Source organism: Oncorhynchus clarkii, chromosome 7 (genome assembly GCF_045791955.1).
Source record: "Oncorhynchus clarkii lewisi isolate Uvic-CL-2024 chromosome 7, UVic_Ocla_1.0, whole genome shotgun sequence".
Classification (NCBI taxonomy): domain Eukaryota; kingdom Metazoa; phylum Chordata; class Actinopteri; order Salmoniformes; family Salmonidae; genus Oncorhynchus; species Oncorhynchus clarkii.
Window position 1 is genome coordinate 62,895,179 of NC_092153.1, and position 19,735 is coordinate 62,914,913.

The window sequence follows — 19,735 nt, forward strand, 5'->3', positions numbered from 1 at the left end:
TACGAGTTATATTAAATGTTTACATGTATTTCGCTGCACATGCACTGATTTAAAAATCTAAGTGTATAAAAGACGGGAGGGAGTCTTGTGCAGCGCCGTGGACACAGACCTTGTGTCCCGCCTATGAGGCGTGGTGATGTATCATCTTACCACAGATGCTCCATTGGTGGAAGTATTAAACGGCGGCGATCAGGTCCAAGCCATGGGGTAAGTAAATACCGTTACAACGAACGATTTACTATGAGTAAATTAACAATTAAGATAAATTATAATTTGGTGATTAAATTGTAACTTTCGCGCGTCTGCAAACCAATAAGCCCATCGGCAATAGCCTGCTGAAAGAACAAATCTCTCGCTGAAGGAATATCGCGTGAAGGCTTTTTTTCAGTGTAGTGATTTCCTCTTGAGACGAATACGTTCTGTAAATGTAATACATGTTTCATGTAATTCAATTGCTGGGGATTCCAGTTTGTAAATATGAATGTCCTTAAATTCAACGTTTTCAATTGACTACTGGTAACAATTTAATTTAGGCTCGGTGTTTCGCCCCAAAATTAGTAACGAATTACATGGTTTGCGCGATGCGGCTCATTTGCAGCCCACTGCCTTCGTGGCTAGCTAATTACGAATGGTCACTACTGTATGTGATATCATGGTTTATAAAATGGGTACTAATATATTCACAATTGTCCATGCTTGCCATGGTTTCTAAAAATATAGCGTTGACAGCAGGAATGCCTTTTTAAAGCCAGCTCAATCCAATTAATCAAGTTACAGCCAGTCACTATGCATCCTGGCTGCAGCTCAGTCTGTCTAGAGGAACCGTGTTGCTGCTACAGTGGTGGTGGAGAGCAGTCAATAACATTGTTACAAATGTATCCAGCTGCCTTGTGACATCTATGAGAGACGGAGACTCTGTCCCCGTCATTCTACAGAAGGTTCAGTATCTGTCCTGCGAGCTGGAGACATTTTGTGACACAGTAGCCTATTAGATCAGGTACCTACCTACCTGTCATAATAGAATGTCAAGGTGCCAGGATCATGCATGTGATTGCTTCCTGAAAACAAAGGATGAAAGACTACTGTACTATTGTCACTCGAGCATTGCAGTGGTAGGTAGGTGGGCTATGGGGTCTTTAGGATCAGTTATTTGGAGTCTCACATACCTTTCCTAGATTAGGTAGGTCAGTGGTTGCTAGAGTAGCTGAGCTTCGAAGCAGTAGTACTGTCCCTTATTTTCAGCCAGGATGCCGTTAGAAATTCCTATTTTAGCTTACAGTTTTTCCATTCCCACATCAATATGAAATGCAAGACAATCCCTCCCTGGCTATAAAATAATACATTAAAAAAACTCAACATCAGTTGAAAGCGTTCTCCGAGATTGTTTTCAATCTGATATGTAACTGAAGCAGCTTTAGATTAAACGTCTATGAAAGCAGGTTGTCAGTATTTGATTTGTTATTAACATCAAGAAAAGACTGAAGGGAACTTCTCGAAGAAATTTGCAGGAGTGCTCAACATAAACCTCAGAGGGTGAATATTTGACTGTACTACAGTTCCTCTGACGGTTATTTGTCCGTCTGACTTTGCAGGGGAGCTGATGCCATGTTCTGAACTGTGAGACTGCGAGAGCGAGTGAGGTGCCCACTCAACGCTCCAACAGGTGAGGTCCGGTCGCCATATCTCGTTAAGATAAGACCCAGGATCAGGGAACAGAAACAATGTACCAATTTAATGGTTTTAAGTGATTAGCAACACAGAGTTGAGATTTGCCTTTTAGCATTAAAAAAGAGCCCTGCCTGAGACTGTCTTCAAATGTGTGGGGGAAAGTTGTTCTAGGCAGGAACAGCAGTATTTTGTTGTTGTTGTGAATTCATGTTGAACAAGATGGCTGCTGAGACTGCATAGTCTTTGTTATAGGGAGAGGGGAAATCCTGCTAAATTAAGAATGGCTCTCTCTCAGGCTTACTGGGCATCTGTTTTCAATTCTCTCTGTAATTGCCCAGGCATATAGGTCCTGACTTGTACTGACTGTCTGATTTCTTCCTCTCTCCCCCCCAACCTAGACACACAGTCTCTTTCAACCTCTTAGCCCTTTCCTTCATGGACTCTGGTTTCTTAGTGGCGCTTAGTGGGTTTTCACACAATTGTGGTTGGTAGCACTTGGCCCTCTGTCAACTAATGGAATTCACAGTTGATATTCTGTCGGTGTCCTTACTATGCTGGACTTGTGTTTCATGCCATTATTGTTCACCAGTAGAATATTGACTCGGCTTCTAATTCTTTCCCTCATTTCAAATTCAATTATGATCTAGCGGTCTGACTTTTGCTACACTTGATTCAAGAATTTGAAAGACCCTCATTTAACGATTTTTGTAGAGCTATTCCGTAACCTGACAAAATGAACACCGTTCTTGCAAGTTCATGGTATCAAAAATCAGTTCGCAGAACGACAGATTTGTACCATGTCAGCTCGGGGATTTGAACTTGCAGCCTTCTAACCACTAGGCTACCCTGCCGCCCCTATTGACCTGAGCCCTATAGGCCCTGGTTAAAAGTAGTGCACTACATAGGGAATAGGGTGTGATTTCAGACTGGGAATGAACTTCTCTAATTTATACCCCCAGACAATGGCAGCATTGTGGCCCAGTTGATATATCATGGCAGGAGTTCCTGTGTAGCAATGTTAAAGGTAGACTCAGCGATATTACATAGATGCAGAAAGTAAATAGCATAGTGGGTTGATTTCTGCAGAAACTAAAACCGTTCTAGTGCTAGGCTCAACTTTTCCGCTGTTTTGGTGCCCATGCACATATGCAGGTACTGTATGTGACTGTTAGAGCCAAATCTTGCATCTCGCTCATCTCAATATCTGCGCTGCTGCTTGTGGCAACGTCATTTCGCTGAGTCTACCTTTAATTTATCCATTACATGTAGAGCTGGGACGATACCAGTATCACCATACTCGTTAGTATCGTGTCAAGGAAACAAAACACAAGGTGGATTTAACTTCTCTAGGAAAACAACCCTAGTGTTGGAAACTAACATTATGTTGTCATCCAGAGTCACATGTATTATCCAAGCTATAGCACACAATATTTGACATAGGCCTACAGCTGATTTTTAAAGGACCAAAGAGTTTGGTCTACATGGTGTTTTCATTTTTGCCATTGAAAAAAGTATTGTGATACTGGTATCATCCTGGCCCTAATTACGTGTGCCATGTGTCTATTTTCATGTTGATGTTTGCCTCATGCAGTGACAGCATGGAAAGAAAAAGATGTTAGTTGAAATTAAAAAATATTAAATTACTTTTTAAGGAATTAAACCCTCAAACAATCCCCAACACTGTTGATGTGTTCATATAAAACTGTTTGTGTAATTCTATGCAGCAGTGGAGCATAGACTACTAGCATACGCTTTTTGTGTAGTAGAGTCAGTCTCTGAATGTACACTGTTGATGAGCTATCCTGCCCCGGCAGTATTTCTCTGCAGCTTTTTCACAGCCTGTTTAGGAGTGGCTTTGTTGCACAATGCCCCATTATTCACTCAAAGGCAAGTCTCATTCCTGATTGTGGTTTGACTTGTTCTCATTTTGCTAAATTCTCCTATCCCCTTGAGTTGCATAACTTGGAGAGACTCATGTATGGATATTATTGCCAGATATGAGAGCAGAAGTAATACTTTATTCAAAGGCAATATAGAATTGGACCCAGCTTGTTATTAGAGGTGTTACGAATGGGATTCCATTTTCCTCAAATTTAACAAGTGTTGCACAGACCACTTCAGTTGATCATTAGGCAACTACTGCAGAATAATAATCACAGATTATGATTTCTGAATTGAACTGCATTTGCAGTTCAGGAATTTTTTTTTTTTTCAGTAGGATCAATCGATAATAAAACTGGTGCTTGAATTTATTAGTTCACAGAACTTGTAATTACCCTGAGATTGTATCTGCTTTGAAAATTTCCCTCTTGAAAACTGTCTAGAAAACAGCAAGAGAACCAAGCCAAACAAACAGGGACACTTTTAACCACGGCCATGACAACCCACCAACAGGCTTCCCAGCCAGAGTGGGGCCCCCGGAGACAGAGGGAATTCTGGGAGAAGGATTGTTCACTGATGTCTTTGGATGCCTTCCAGTCATTGTGCATTTGGCAAAAGACAGTGTACAGACATTTCCCCAAACAAAACAGTTTTTAGAACCTCCTTCTCTCCTCCCACCGCCCAACACTCAACAAAAAGTGTTGGTTCGGAGAGTGCCGACATCTGTACCGCGCAGTGAAAAGCCCTGCTTGATTATGCGTTGTGTGGTTCCCCAGTAAAATGGAACTGATTTCTACTCCTTTGATGCGCACTCATCTGTCATCGCACTGCCTGACGACAGCCAAGCGCAGAGCAAATATTCCCTGTGGATATAGAATAGGGAGGCTAGCAGGGATAAACCTGAGCTTTGTGGTGCTGTTGTATCTGCAGTATATTTCGGGGCTGTTGTATCTGCAGTAGATCAGGGTGCTGTTGTATCTGCAGTAGATCAGGGTGCTGTTGTATCTGCAGTAGATTGGAGAGCTGTGGTGCTGTTGCATCTGCAGTATATTTCGGGGCTGTTGTATCTGCAGTAGATCAGCGTGCTGTTGTATCTGCAGTAGATTGGAGAGCTGTGGTGCTGTTGTATCTGCAATATATTTCGGGGCTGTTGTATCTGCAGTAGATCAGCGTGCTGTTGTATCTGCAGTAGATTGGAGAGCTGTGGTAAACCAACCCAGCCCACTTACAGGTGCTAGGACTCCTGAGTGGGAGGACTGAGCCTGCCAGAGATGTGGATATGTGAAACCTGCTGTTTATAACTACCCCAGATACCGTGCATGTATGTGTGTGCCTGCATGCAAATCTTCTGTACAGAAATGTGCAGAAAGAATCTCGAAAGGTTCTGTAGGCGTCTGAATACAATGTTGATGAATGAAAACGTTTCTGTCGGCAACAACAGAGAATTTGACCGTATAGTGGAGTAAACGCAGACAGGCAAAACATTGTGTATTTAAACAGCAAGACATTGTTTTTCTTTGTCAAATGGTCATCTGGCTTTAGTGCTAGACTATTTCTGTCAGGGACACAGCTGAAGTTAAGTTCAGGTTACATATTCATAATATCAGCCTGTTTTCCACTTGGTGGTCCAGGGCTTTGATGTTAAAACCCTGGCCACTGATATTTAGAGGATGTCCACATAAAAGCCCTTGTCTCCTCGTTGATGGCCCAGACCACCATACATCAGGCTGTTAAAATGGCTCTTAGTTAAAGGCAAACAAAGTGTGTAGCTACTAGCTACTTCAGGTATTACATCTGAGTATTTAATTACACTGATAGATGCTACAACAAGCCACTACAGCCGTAAAAGCGGTCCTGGTCCCATCTTTCTACCCTAGATCGCTCTCATTAAAGTTTTGTATTGTCATGTGGGGAAGGACAAACTGGACTGTAATGAGACCAAATTGAATGGATGCTGTTTGGCAATGAAGAGAAGGGTATTCGTCTGACCTTGTGCCACTAGTAAGGAACCATTTTGATACCATGAACTGGTGTTTTAAGCCACATTTGGGCCAACAGAATGAGTGATTTAACTATGAAGTTTAAAAATGGCTGTGAAACGTTAATGCCAACATAATGTGGTCATGTTGAAATATCTAATGTAACATGGTAGCGGAAGTGGGATCATATCTAATAATGTTACATGGTAGCAGAAGTGGGATCATATCTAATAATGTAACATGGTGGTGGAAGTGGGATCATATCTAATGTAACATGGTGGCGGAAGTGGGATCATATTTAATAAATCAAATTTTATTTGTCACATACACATGGTTAGCAGATGTTAATGCGAGTGTAGCGAAATGCTTGTGCTTATAATAATATAATAATAATGTAACATGGTGGCGGAAGTGGGATCATATCTAATACTGTAACATGGTGGTGGAAGTGGGATCATATCTAATAATGTAACATGGTGGTGGAAGTGGGATCATATCTAATAATGTAACATGGTGGTGGAAGTGGGATCATATCTAATACTGTAACATGGTGGTGGAAGTGGGATCATATCTAATAATGTAACATGGTGGTGGAAGTGGGATCATATCTAATACTGTAACATGGTGGTGGAAGTGGGATCATATCTAATAATGTAACATGGTGGCGGAAGTGGGATCATATCTAATAATGTAACATGGTGGTGGAAGTGGGATCATATCTAATACTGTAACATGGTGGCGGAAGTGGGATCATATCTAATGATGTAACAGTAATAAGGTGCTGTTTCTTCTTCTCTGTGATGTCTGTCCTCTAGTGGTGTGTGAGAAGACAGCAGCCATGCCACCCCCCTCTGACATCGTCAAGGTGGCCATCGAGTGGCCCGGTGCCAACGCCCAGCTCATGGAGATTGACCAGGTCAGTGTCCAGTCTAAAAACACCACTCAACGACAAGACATACCAACATGAACATCAGCCGTGCACAATAGATCGCCTGCTGGGTATCGACGAACGTTGGCGATTCACCATGTAAAATCCTAGAGAAATTAACAGAAAATGACAGCCTCTGTGGTCAGAGGCCATAGGGCAGCCAGGCACAGTGCAGTGCTGATGTTTCTGTTGGTCTGTTTTGTCTTTAACAGCATCAATCCTCCACTCTGTCTTCTCAACCAAACCTTTTATAGAAGTCTGTTTTCCCTGTGTCAGATACTTTAAACACAAGAGACTCCACATTAAATAATTGAAGAGAAAAGAAAGCTACAGTATGTTTTTTTTTCTGCTCAGACAAGCATAAACTACATCACTGAGATTTTGTTGGTGAGTCTAGCTCTAGCACATATCTTATTTCTCTGTATTTTGCTGGCAACACAATACAGTGGATTTGATTTTGTCCAACACAATTTCAACAGCGCCTACCCACCAACAAATCCATCAACGTTTATTTTCCTCTGATGAAAGCCAAGCAAGGAGTGAGAACCATTGTTAACTTATAAAAGGGTATTTTCTGACCAATCAGCAACTTTCCTGCGATTCCAGTGGCAGTGCAGAGTTTGACAGTTTCTCTTTTTGTCTGGCGTCTGTTTTGCAGAAGAAGCCCCTGTCGTCTATCATACGGGAGGTGTGTGATGGGTAAGCACCAGCTCCACACCCAGCTGTTTCTGCTCTCGCTGGAGCTAATGGCGTAACAATGTTTACAACGTGTGTGTGTGTGTGCGTGCGTGTGTGTGATGAACACACACACCCTGCGCTCACTTGCGTAAGACTAGTGGTAGCTAGATGGACTCAGCGGGAGCCGCATGTATAGCAGGTCCATAATAAGAACACACAGAGAAATGTTAGTATGAGCCATTACACATGGACTGGATCACACATGTTCTTCATTACAATGCCAGATGTCTTATTATATCATTAAAGTGGAACTGACAGCATTTTAGCAAGATTACATCTTATTTAAAATCTGTTCATATCATTCATATCCCCAGGAAGAATATGACACATTTTTGACACACTTAGATAGCGAGCACTTAGATATGGTCATTTTCATGTCATAAATTCATAAAATGTTTGGGAATGACATATAGTAAGGCATTTGTGAAAATGTTATAGCTACATAGAGTGGGAAAGTGGCAGGGTGTTTGGACAATTAATACACTGTAGTCATAAAACCTAATAAAAACATCTGTCCTGTCCAGAGGACCAGAGTCTACACAGACCGGTGTGACATAGTCAATCAGAGCTACAGTAGGCCTATATGCAAATAAACCATTTTCCAGATGGTCTGCCATCATTCACATTGAACTGGATTGTGTGTTTACAGGCAGTAGCAACAGCGTGACTTTAGATCATTAGAAAGCATTCGCCAAAAGCCACAAAATACACCTGAATGGATTTCTGCAAATATGTAAATACCACGGGAGTCCTCTTACATTTGGGAACTTGACAAACCTGTTGATCAAACAACCATGAAAAGGTAGGCTATCTCTCCCTCAGTTGCCTATGCACATCAGCAAGATCAACAACTAATGCTAAACTAAAATCTAACGAGGGAACATTAGATAAACCCTCTCAAACGTTTTCAGCTAGTGGGCCGATAAACGATGGGGATTAGTATCCTGCTCGCCTTTCTGCAGTTTGCCTGCCAGTGCATGCTTGTCCCAACCCATGTTTTGACAACTGAATGGGAACTTGCCTGTCCGCCCATTTGATCGACAACTAAGAGATACAGTATGCTATCCACAGCTAGCTAGAAAAGCAATTCACATTTCTTGCTAGCTAACCAAATGACATCTGCAGCATTTCTAGCCATAGCCAACGAAAAACAATTCCTTCAGAAAGTATTCATGCCCCTTGACTTATTCCACATGTGGTTGTTACAGCCTGAATCCATCTACACACAATACCCTATAATGACAAAGTGAAAACATGTTTAAAGAAAATGTTTTCAAAGTTATTGAAAAGGAAATACAGAAATGTCTAAGTATTCACACCCCTGAGTCAATACATGTTAGAATCACCTTTGGCAGCGATTACAGCTTTGAGTCTTTCTGGATACGTCTCTATAAGCTTTGCATAAGTCAAAACTGTAGCTAGGCTACTCATGAACATGCAATGTTGTCTTGGTAAACAACTCCAGTGTATATTTGTCCATGTGTTTTAGGTTATTGTCTTGCTTGAAGGTGAATTTGTCTCCCAGTGTTTGTTGAAAAGCGGACTGAACCAGGTTCCCCTCTAGGATTTTGCCTGTGCATAGCTTAGCTCTGTTGCATTTCTTTGTATCATATAAACTCCCTAGTCCATGCCGATGACAAGCATACCCATAACATGATGCAGCCACCACCATGCTTGAAAATATGAAGAGTGGTACTCAGTGTTGTGTTGGATTTGCCCTGAACATAATGCATTGTATTCAGGACATAAATGTCATGTCTTTGCCTATTATTATTCTTTTTTTGCCAGTTTTATTTTAGTGCCTTATTGCAAACATGATGCACATTTTGGAATATGTTTTATTCTGTACAGGCTTCCTCCTTTTCACTCTGTCATTTAGGTTGGTATTGTGGAGCAACTACTACAATGTTGTTGAATCATCCTCAGTTTTCTCCTATCACAGCCATTAAATTCCCTGAGCGGGTTCCTTCCTCTCTGGCAACTGAGTTAGGAAGGATGTTTGTAGTGACTATGTATATTGATTGATACACCATCCAAAGTGTAATTAATAACTTCACCATGCTCAAAGGGATAGTCAATGTCTGCTTTTTAAAAAACCCTATCTACCAATAGGTGCCCTTTGCGAGGCATTGGAAAACCTCCCTGGTCTTTGGTTGAATCTGTTTGAAATTCACTGCTCAACTGAGGGACCTTACAGATAATTGTATGTGTGGGGTACAGAGATGAGGCAGTCATTCAGAAATCATGTTAAACACTATTATTGCACACAGAGTGAGTCCGTGCCACTTATTGTGACTTTTTAAACAAATGTATACTCCTGAACTTATTTAGGCTTGCCACAACAAAGGGGTTGAATACTTTTCATTTTTAATTAATTTGTAAAATTGTCTAAAAAGATAATTCCACTTTGGCTTTATGGGGTATTGTGCGTAAGCCAGTGACACACAATCTCTATTTTAAATTCAGGCTGTAACACAACAAAATGTCAACGGGTGTGAATACTTTCACATGGCACTGGATATACAGTACTAGTCAAAAGTTTGGACACACCGCCTCATTCCAGGATTTTCCTTTTGTTTGTAATATTTCTACATTGTAGAATAATAGTGAAGACATGAAACCTATGGAATCATGTAGTAACAAAGTGTTAAACAAATAAAACCATTGTTTAATGTTTTAGATTCTTCAAAGTAGCCACCCTTTGTCTTGATAACAGCTTTGCACACTCTTGGCTTTCTCTCAACCAGCTTCACCTGGAATGCTTTTCCAGCAGTCTTGAAGGAGTTCCCACATATGCTGAGCACTTGTTGGCTGCTTTTCCTTCACTCTGCGGTCCAACTCATCCCAATCCATCTCAATTGAGTTAAGGTTGGATGATTGTGGAGGCCAGGTCATCTGATGCAGCACTCCATCACTCTCCTCCTTGGTCAAAAAGCCCTTACACAGCCTGTATGTGTGTTGGGTCGTTGTCCTGTTGAAAACCAAATGATAGTCCCACTAAGCGCAAACCAGACGGGATGGCGTATCGCTTCAGAATGCTGTGGTAGCCATGCTGGTTAAGTGTGCCTTGAATTCTAAATTAATCACTGACATTGTCACCAATCACTGACAATCACTGACATTGGCCCACACAAGTCTCTTCTTCTTATGGGTGTCCTCCAGTAGTGGTTTCATTGCAGCGATTCAATCATGAAGGCCCGATTCACTCAGTCTCCTCTGAACAGTTGATGTTGAGGTGTCTGTTACTTGAACTCTGTGAAGCATTTATCTGGGCTGCAATTTCTGAAGCTGGTAACTCTAATGAACTTATCCCCTGCAGCAGAGTTAACTCTGGGTCTTCCTTTCCTGTGGCGGTCCTCATGAGAGCCAGTTTCATCATGGCGCTTGATGATTTTTGCGACTGCTCTTGAATAAACTTTCAAAGTTCTTGACATTTTCCGCATTGACTGACCTTCATATCTTAAAGTAATGATGGACTGTCGTTTCTCTTTGCTTATTTGAGCTGTTCTTGCCATAATATGGACTTGGTATTTTACCAAATAGGGCTATCTTCTGTAAACCACCCCTACCTTGTCACAACACAACTGATTGGCTGAAATGCATTAAGAAGGAAAGAAATTCCACAAATGAACTTTTAAGAAGGCATCTGTTAATTGAAATGCATTCCAGGTGACTACCTCATGAAGCTGGTTGAGAGAATGCTAAGAGTGTAAAAAGCTGTCATCAAGGCAACGTGTGGCTACTTTGAAGAATATTTGTTGAACACTTTTTTGGTTACTACATGATTCCATATGTATTATTTCATAGTTTAGGTGTCTTCACTATTATTCTACAAAGTAGAAAATTGTCTAAAGTAAAACCCTTGAATGAGTAGGTGTGTCAACTTTGACTGGTACTGTATATTATCCTGTGTAGAAATGGAACAGTTTGTAGTAACTAACTACCTATTGGCATACTGCTGAAGGTTCTGCACACAATAACATCCCATTTTGAATGCCTTCTACAGTCTTGCTCCATCATACCAATTGATTCTAGTGATGCTATACTGATTCACTATGCTACGTTATCGTACAAGTTCAGAATGATTTTGCATTAGATGCAGATATTTATTCAATAAAATACCAGACAGTTCAGCGTAATCCCCAGATACACATAAATGCTCTGGTACTCCACCCTTTCAGAGCTTACTCATATACCACTGCCAATAAACAGACACAACCTTTAGCCAATACTCAGGCTTCACTCACTAAGTCCAAGGTATGCCACACAAGGAATATGTCCCAAATGGCATCCTATTCCCTAAATATCTATGGAATTGGGTGCCATTTGGGATGCGTCCAAGGTGACCTTAATCTGCTTCTAGGCCAGACCCAGTCTAAGTAAGTGGAACCGTGTGCTTAGGGGTTACATTTGTTTTGCTATGTTGATATCTGACTAATGGAGTTAGGGTTATATTCATCCATTTCATAAACATTTTGATTTCTTTCCTTTCTCCCTATTTGTCTGAATGTTCATTTATCGCTTTCTCTTTCTGACTCGTTCTCCCCGAGTGGCTCCTCTCATTGTCTTTCCATTTCCTTTTGTCTCCTAATCTACCTTGTCTGTCCATCATGAATACTGAGACTTTTGCTAACTCCCTACTTCTCCTTTCTCGCTCTCTCTTCTCTGCTTCCTCCCTCTCACATCTGAATGCATTAGATTTTTTTCTAACACTTAACGCCCACTGAATATCTCCTTGTACAATGTTCCCCATCTGATCTTCTGGCAAATAGAAATGCTGGAGGCTCCGATAATCACTTTTGTTAACCTTATGCACATGGTATGTATTTTCTGTAGGGTGGAAAAACAAACGCACGTCATTATAGTAATAGGTCTTATTGAGAAATGTATGGGTTTAGCTTCTGTCTGCCTCATGTTTAGGGAGGTCAGTGCGCTCTGGTATTAAGTGGAAAATTGGTGAATTCGGTCACTTACTTTTCAATAGATTTTGTGCGTGTGTGTGTCCACAGCTGGTCTCTGTCTGGCTCGGAACAGTTTGCCCTGCGTTATGCTGACGGTCCTCAGCTCTACATTACTGAGCAGGTGAGCCTCAGCGCCATGGCAGAATAAAGTGCTGTTTACAATTCTTCACAATACACTACATGGTTCCTTAGTATATTACTATTTCTATGTGATATTACCAATGACTCTAGAGAATTGCTGTGGTAGTAGCAATGTTCACCATTTTCTTTCTTTCCAGAGCCGTAGTGAAATCAAGAATGGAACCATCCTTCGATTAGCCATATCTCCTGTGAGACACTCTTCTTGTACATGCAGTTATTTAATCCCCCTCCCCCCCAAAAATTATATTTGATTAATTCTATATAATGACGGCTTTACAGTTCACAATAATGTTTGCTGCATTAGATAAACCCTATTGCTACGTTATAGATTTCTCAGCAACGCCTGCATATATCAAGCTAATGTAGTCAGAGGTAAACCTGGTAAAAACATTCAATATAACGGCATACCTGACCCCCCCCCCCCCCCCCCCCCCCCCCCCCCCCCCCCACAATAGGCCCGTGCAGCGCGGCAGCTCCTGGACAGGATCCAGTCCCACGGCATAGACGCCCGCCTGGAGGCCCTGAAGGAGCTGGCCAAGCTGTCAGCTGACCCCACCTTCGCCACTGAGTTCATCAGCATGGAGGGCATTGGAACCCTGGCACGCCTGGTGGAGAGTGGCACCCAGTGAGTCTCATACAGACAATCCATGGGTCTGTTGTCTAAAGCGGGGGTCTCAAACTGGCATCACTCAGGCCAGAGTCAGCCCACAAGACCATTTTTTTTAATATGCCTCCAGGGCAGATTTAGATTGAGACCCCTGGTCTAAAGGTACTTCTACTGGCTACTAGAAATATACCTAGTCAGTTGTACAACTGAATGCATTCAACTGAAATGTGTCTTCCGCATTTAACCCAACCCCTGGGAATCAGAGAGGTGTGGTGGGCTGCCATAATCAACATCCACGTCTTCGGAGCCTCTCTGGAGATGGTTACTGTGGGTTAACACTTATTGGCCCATACTGATAGCATGCTGTTTGTGGCTGTAGTTGGTGGTGGCGCATAGGAAGAGTTGTCGTAGGACTTTGTTGGTGAATATGGCCCTATTTAAAAATTAAAAATATTTTTTTTACTCAGTGTGTATATAGAGCCTCTGACTCTAGTCTGCTCTCTCCTCAGCTTTGGGGAGATGCTGGCCTTCACTCTCACAGCCTTCCTGGAGCTGATGGACCATGGCATTGTGTCCTGGGACCTTATCTCTCTGTCCTTCATCAAACAGGTTAGAACTCGCCTCCTTACTTCCACAAAACACAACACTCTTCGTAAAACTTGGCATATGAGGAAGCCCAGATGTTAGATTCCTACACTGTCTGCAATGGAAAAAATGTGTAATGTATTTCTTGATTAGTTTGATGAAACTTATATGTGGAACTTTCTTTTGTAGATTAGATTAGTTTTGGTAGTTTCAGTAGTTTGAGGCCTATCTCAAAGTCCTCCCCTTATTTATTTTTTCTCTCTTCTTTAATTACTTGGCATTCAACCCCTCATTGGCTGCCAGCACTGAGTTGGTTGCTGTTACCTAGCAACCCCCCCATGTTATTTGGAGCTCTTTCAGCTGTATCTTCTGTGAATGGTTTTCTCCCTGATGAAGTCCTATGATGTGCTGCACAACAACAAGCACTGTACAAGGGTTAGGGTTAGTATGTATGGATAGTTTTTTTTTTGCCAACTGTATGTCATTTGACAGACATGTTTCAAATCAAAATGTATTAGTCACATGTGCCGAATACAACAGGTGTAGGTAGACCTTACAGTGAAATGCTTTCTTAAGAGCCCCTAACCGACAGTGCAGTTTCAAAAAATATGGATAAGAATAAGAGATCAAAGTAACAAGTAATTAAAGGGGAGCAGTAAAAAAAATATATATATACAGTGGGGCAAAAAAGTATTTAGTCAGCCATCAATTGTGCAAGTTCTCCCACTTAAAAAGATGAGGCCTATAATTTTCATCATTGGTACACTTAAACTATGACAGACAAAATGGGGGGGGGGGATCCAGAAAATCACATTGTAGGATTTTTAATGAATTTATTTGCAAATTATGGTGGAAAATAAGTATTTAGTCACCTACAAACAAGCAAGATTTCTGGCTCTCACAGACCTGTAACTTCTTCTTTAAGAGGCTCCTCTGTCCTCCACTCGTTACCTGTATTAATGGCACCTGTTTGAACTTGTTATCAGTATAAAAGACACCTGTCCACAACCTCAAACAGTCACACTCCAAACTCCACTATGGCCAAGACCAAAAAGCTGTCAAACGACACCAGAAACAAAATTGTAGACCTGCACCAGGCTGGGAAGACTGAATCTGCAATAGGTAAGCAGCTTGGTTTTAAGAAATCAACTGTGGGAGCAATTACTAGGAAATGGAAGACGTACAAGACGCCTGATAATCTCCCTCGATCTGGGGCTCCACGCAAGATCTCACCCCGTGGGGTCAAAATGATCACAAGAACAGTGAGCAAAAATCCCAGAACCACACGGGGGGACCTAGTGAATGGCCTGCAGAGAGCTGGGACCAAAGTAACAAAGCCTACCATCAGTAACACACTACGCCGCCAGGGACTCAAATCCTGCAGTGCCAGACGTGTCCCCCTGCTTAAGCCAGTACATGTCCAGGCCCGACTGAAGTTTGCTAGAGAACATTTGGATGATCCAGATAAAGATTGGGAGAATGTCATATGGTCAGATGAAACCAAAATATAACCTTTTGGTAAAAACTCAACTCGTCGTGTTTGGAGGACAAAGAATGCTGAGTTGCATCCAAAGAACACCATACCTACTGTGAAGCATGGGGGTGGAAACATCATGCTTTGGGGCTGTTTTTCTGCAAAGGGACCAGGACGACTGATCCGTGTAAAGGAAAGAATGAATGGGGCTATGTATCGTGAGATTTTGAGTGAAAACCTCCTTCCATCAGCAAGGGCATTGAAGATGAAACGTGGCTGGGTCTTTGAGCATGACAATGATCCCAAACACACCGCCCGGGCAACGAAGGAGTGGCTTTGTAAGAAGCATTTCAAGGTCCTGGAGTGGCCTAGCCAGTCTCCAGATCTCAACCCCATAGAAAATCTTTGGAGGGAGTTGAAAGTCCGTGTTGCCCAGCAACAGCCCCAAAACATCACTGCTCTAGAGGAGATCTGCATGGAGGAATGGGGCAAAATACCAGCAACAGTGTGTGAGAACCTTGTGAAGACTTACAGAAAACGTTTGACCTCTGTCATTGCCAACAAAGGGTATATAACAAAGTATTGAAACTTTTGTTATTGACCAAATACTTATTTTCCACCATCATTTGCAAATAAATTCATTAAAAATCCTACAATGTGATTTTTCTGGATTTTTTTTTCTCATTTTGTCTGTCATAGTTGAAGTGTTGAAGTGTACCTATGATGACAATTACAATTACATCTTTTTAAGTGGGAGAACTTGCACAATTGGTGGCTGACTAAATACTTTTTTGCCCCACTGTATATTCAGAGGGGTGCCGGTACAGAGTCAATGTGCGGGGGCACCGGTTAGTTGATGTAGTATGTACATGTAGGTAGAGTTAAAGTTACTATGCACAGATTACAACAGAAAGTGGCAGTGGTGGGGCGGGCAGGCAGGCAGGCAATGTGAATAGTCTGTGTAGCCATTTGACTAGATGTTCAGGAGTCCTATGGCTTGGGGGTAGAAGCTGTTTAGAAGCCTCTTGGACCAAGCCTTGGTGCTCCGGTACCGCTTGCCGCGTGGTAGCAGCGAGAACAGTCTATGACTAGGGTGGCTGGAGTCTTTGACAATTTGTACGGCCTTCCTCTGACACCGCCTGGTATAGAGGTCTTGGATGGCAGGAAGCTTGGCCCCAGTGATGTACTGGGCCATATGCACAACCCTCTGTAGTGCCTTGGGGTCGGAGGCCGAGCAGTTGCCATACCAGGCAGGGATGCAACTAGTCAGGATGCTCTCGATGGTGCAGCTTTAGAACCTTTTGAGGATCTAAGGACCCATGCCAAACCTTTTCAGTCTCCTGGGGGTGAATAGGTTTTGACGTGCCCGCTTCACGACTATCGTGGTGTGCTTGGAGCATGTTAGTTTGTTGGTGATGTGGACACCAAGGAACTTTAAGCTCTCAACCTGCTCCACTGCAGCCCCATCAATGAGAATGGGGCGTGCTCGGTCCTCTTTTTCCCGTAGTCCACAATCAACTCCTTTATCTTGATCTCGTTGAGGGAGAGGTTGTTGTCCTGGCGCCACCTGGCCAGGGCTCTGACCTCCTTCCTATAGGCTGTCTCGTTGTTGTCGGTGATCAGGCCTACCACTGTTGTATTATCGGCAATTTTAATGATGGTGTTGGAGGCGTGCCTGGCCGTGCAGTCATGAGCGAACAGGGAGTACAGGAAGGGGCTGAGCACGCACCCCTGAGGAGCCCCTGTGTTGTGGATCAGCGTGGCATATGTGTTGTTACCTACTCTTACAACCTGGGGGCGGCCAGTCAGGAATTCCAGGATCCAGTTGCAGAGGTAGGTGTTTAGTCCCAGGGTCCTTAGCTTATTGATGAGCTTTGAGGACACTATGGGGTTGACCGCTGAGCTGGAGTCAATGAACAGCATTCTCACATAGGTGTTCCTTTTGTCCAGGTGGGAAAGGTCAGTGTGGAGTGCAATAGAGACTGCATCATCTGTGGATCTGTTGGGGAGGTATGCAAATTGGAGTGGGTCTAGGGTTTCTGGGATGATGGTGTTGATGTGAGCCATGACCAGCCTTTCAAAGCACTTCATGGCTACAGACGTGAGTGCTACGGGTCAGTAGTCATTTAGGCAGGTTACCTTAGTGTCCTTGATCACCATCTTAAAATATGTTGGTATTACAGACTCGGACAGGGAGAGGTTGAAAATATCAGTGAAGACACTTGCTAGTTGGTCAGCGCATGCTCGCAGTACGCGTCCTGGTAATCCGTCTGGCCCTGCAGCCTTGTGAATGTTGACCTGTCTAAAGGTCTTACTCACATCGGCTGCGGAGAGCGTGATCACACAGTCTTTCGGTACATCTGGTGCTCTCATGCATGTTTCAGTGTTGTTTGCTTCGAAGCGAGCATAGAAGTAGTTGAGTTTGTCCGGTAGGCTCGTGTCACTGGGCAGCTCTCGGCTGTGCTTCCCTTTGTAGTCTGTAATGGTTTGCAGGCCCTGCCACATCCAACGAGCATCAGAGCCGGTGTAGTACGACTCGATCTTAGTCCTGTATTGACGCTTTGCCTGTTTGATGGTTCGTCGGAGGGCATATAATTTCTTATAAGCTTCCGGGTTCTTATAAGCTTCCGGCAGCTCTAGCCTTTAGCTCAGTGCGGATGCTGTCTGAAATCCATGGTTTCTGGTTGGGGTATGTAGTCTTAATCTCAAACCTTAGTAAATCAGCTTTCAAAACTACCTCATAAACCTAGCTGTAATCAACAAGCCTCTAGATTTAGGTGTCCATTTTAATGGAGTATTTCCCCCTCCTGTCTGGTCAGATTGCGAGCTACGTGAACCAGCCGATGGTAGACGTATCCATCCTGCAGCGCTCACTGGCCATCCTGGAAAGCATGGTCCTCAACAGCCACAGCCTCTACCACCGGGTGGCGCAGGAGATCACCGTTGGACAGCTCATCGGGCACCTGCAAGTGTGAGCACACACACACGCACTGGGGCCTCCCACATACAGCTGTGTGGGGGATGTAGCCTGAGTTAGTGTGTAGAAATGTAGTGGCGTAACTAACGTCAGTGCAATAGAGCGTAGATGACAAGCCTTGCCTTGCTCTGCCTCCTTATAATTATGACTAAGCTTAGAAGTGTAGAACCCCAGACAAATACTATCTGAGTACTGTACTTATACACTTAACCAGTGGCAACTTAATGTTTTTATGCCCATGTGAGAATTCCTAGAACCAGATGCTTCTAACTGGTGTTGCTGTGTCTGATGTGACTTTTAGGTCCAATCAGGAGATCCAGACATACGCCATCGCACTCATCAACGCCCTCTTCCTCAAGGCACCGGAGGACAGGCGGCAGGTCAGTACAGTACCTGCTCACCAGTACACCGGAAGGGTCCTCTTGCAAAATATTTATACTTAACTATGATCACTCATACATGAATACCACCTATAAAGGTTAGACAATGTCTTAACCTAGTTTTCATGTTTTAGTCACTAGTACATAACCCCCACTGAACTGGTCCTCTGCAACATATTTACACTCAACCATCGTCACTCGTACATGCATAGCACCTATAAGGGTTAGAAAGTCTTAACATAGGTCTCATATATGGTACAGACATTAGTACACACATCAGGGTAATGTAATACATATCTCACTGTTACATCACACTTCATGGTCACTCACACATATCATGGTCAGTAATAAATAACCCAGGTCATATAGGCCAACCCCACTGTCACTGAGTTTAATGACCTCTGGTCATTCTGTGCTCTGCTCTCTATGCTTAGTTAGTCCATCTATTTTCCTTATTGAAGAAAGTCTTTACCTTGAAATGTGCACACACAATATGAAAGGTGGTGTTCTGCCACCTCTGGTCTCTTGGTCCTCCCACCTCTATGGGAGGGCAGCTCCCACTCAGCCCAGTCCAAGCTCTTCTCTGTCCTGGCACCCCAATGGTGGAACCAGCTTCCCCCTGAAGCTAGGACAACCAAGTCCCTGCCATCTTCCAAAAACATCTGAAACCCCTACCTCTTTGAAGAGTATCTTAAATAATCCTACAGCACCCCCCACCTAGCTATTCTAAGATCTTAACTGTAAGTCGCTCTAGATAAGAGCGTCTGCTAAATCACTAAAATGTAAAATGTTATACATCATAAAGTAAACTGTCAAGCAACCACTCTACACTGAGAAACGGAGTAAAACTGCCTTGGCAGACCGACAGGCAGTATGTGTGAGACAGATGTGGATACTAGAGTTTGTGTACTATGACATCATGTAGGAAGTCACCCACGCAATACTTTCTTCTCCTACATCCTGTCTGGTAGATGCATGGGAAAAAGATAAAACATTTTGATTTCCAAATTTGACATCATGCAATTTAAAAGAGGCAAGCTATTTTAAATTTGATGTCAAATTTGGAAATCAGTGTAAAAAAAAATAATTATTGTCGGACTCAGAACTTTATCGAAATACACTGAACAAAAATATAAATACAATATGTAACATGTTGGTGGTCCCTGTTAGTGAGCATTTCTCCTTTGCCAAAATAATCGATCCACCTGACAGTTGTGGCATATCAAGAAGATTAAACAGCATAATCATTACACAGATGCACCTTGTGCTGGGGACAATAAAAGGCTAATCATTACACAAATGCACCTTGTGCTGGGGCAATAAAAGGCTACTCTAAAATGTGCAGTTTAGTCACACAACACAATGTCACAGATGTCTCAAGTTTTGAGGAGCGTACAATTGGCATGCTGACTGCAG

General features: G+C 42.8%; 1 protein-coding gene across 4 annotated transcripts in view; it reads left to right on the top strand.

Moving 5' to 3' along the window:
• The first annotated feature begins 97 nt into the window (after window positions 1-97).
• Window positions 98-19,735, top strand: part of LOC139413639 (engulfment and cell motility protein 2) — a 42,510-nt gene continuing 22,872 nt past the window's right edge. The window contains exons 1-11 of one of the 4 annotated variants that reach the window (XM_071161259.1): window positions 100-207; window positions 1,593-1,663; window positions 6,344-6,444; window positions 7,115-7,155; window positions 7,844-7,996; window positions 12,204-12,276; window positions 12,434-12,484; window positions 12,752-12,921; window positions 13,413-13,512; window positions 17,782-17,933; window positions 18,241-18,319. In XM_071161259.1, the coding sequence (XP_071017360.1) occupies window positions 7,989-7,996; window positions 12,204-12,276; window positions 12,434-12,484; window positions 12,752-12,921; window positions 13,413-13,512; window positions 17,782-17,933; window positions 18,241-18,319 (633 nt within the window). In that variant the 5' untranslated portion in view covers window positions 100-207; window positions 1,593-1,663; window positions 6,344-6,444; window positions 7,115-7,155; window positions 7,844-7,988. Of the gene's footprint in view, window positions 208-1,592; window positions 1,664-6,343; window positions 6,445-7,114; window positions 7,156-7,843; window positions 7,997-12,203; window positions 12,277-12,433; window positions 12,485-12,751; window positions 12,922-13,412; window positions 13,513-17,781; window positions 17,934-18,240; window positions 18,320-19,735 lie in introns of all 4 variants that reach the window. The other 3 variants (XM_071161260.1, XM_071161257.1, XM_071161258.1) reach the window with 3 other exon arrangements.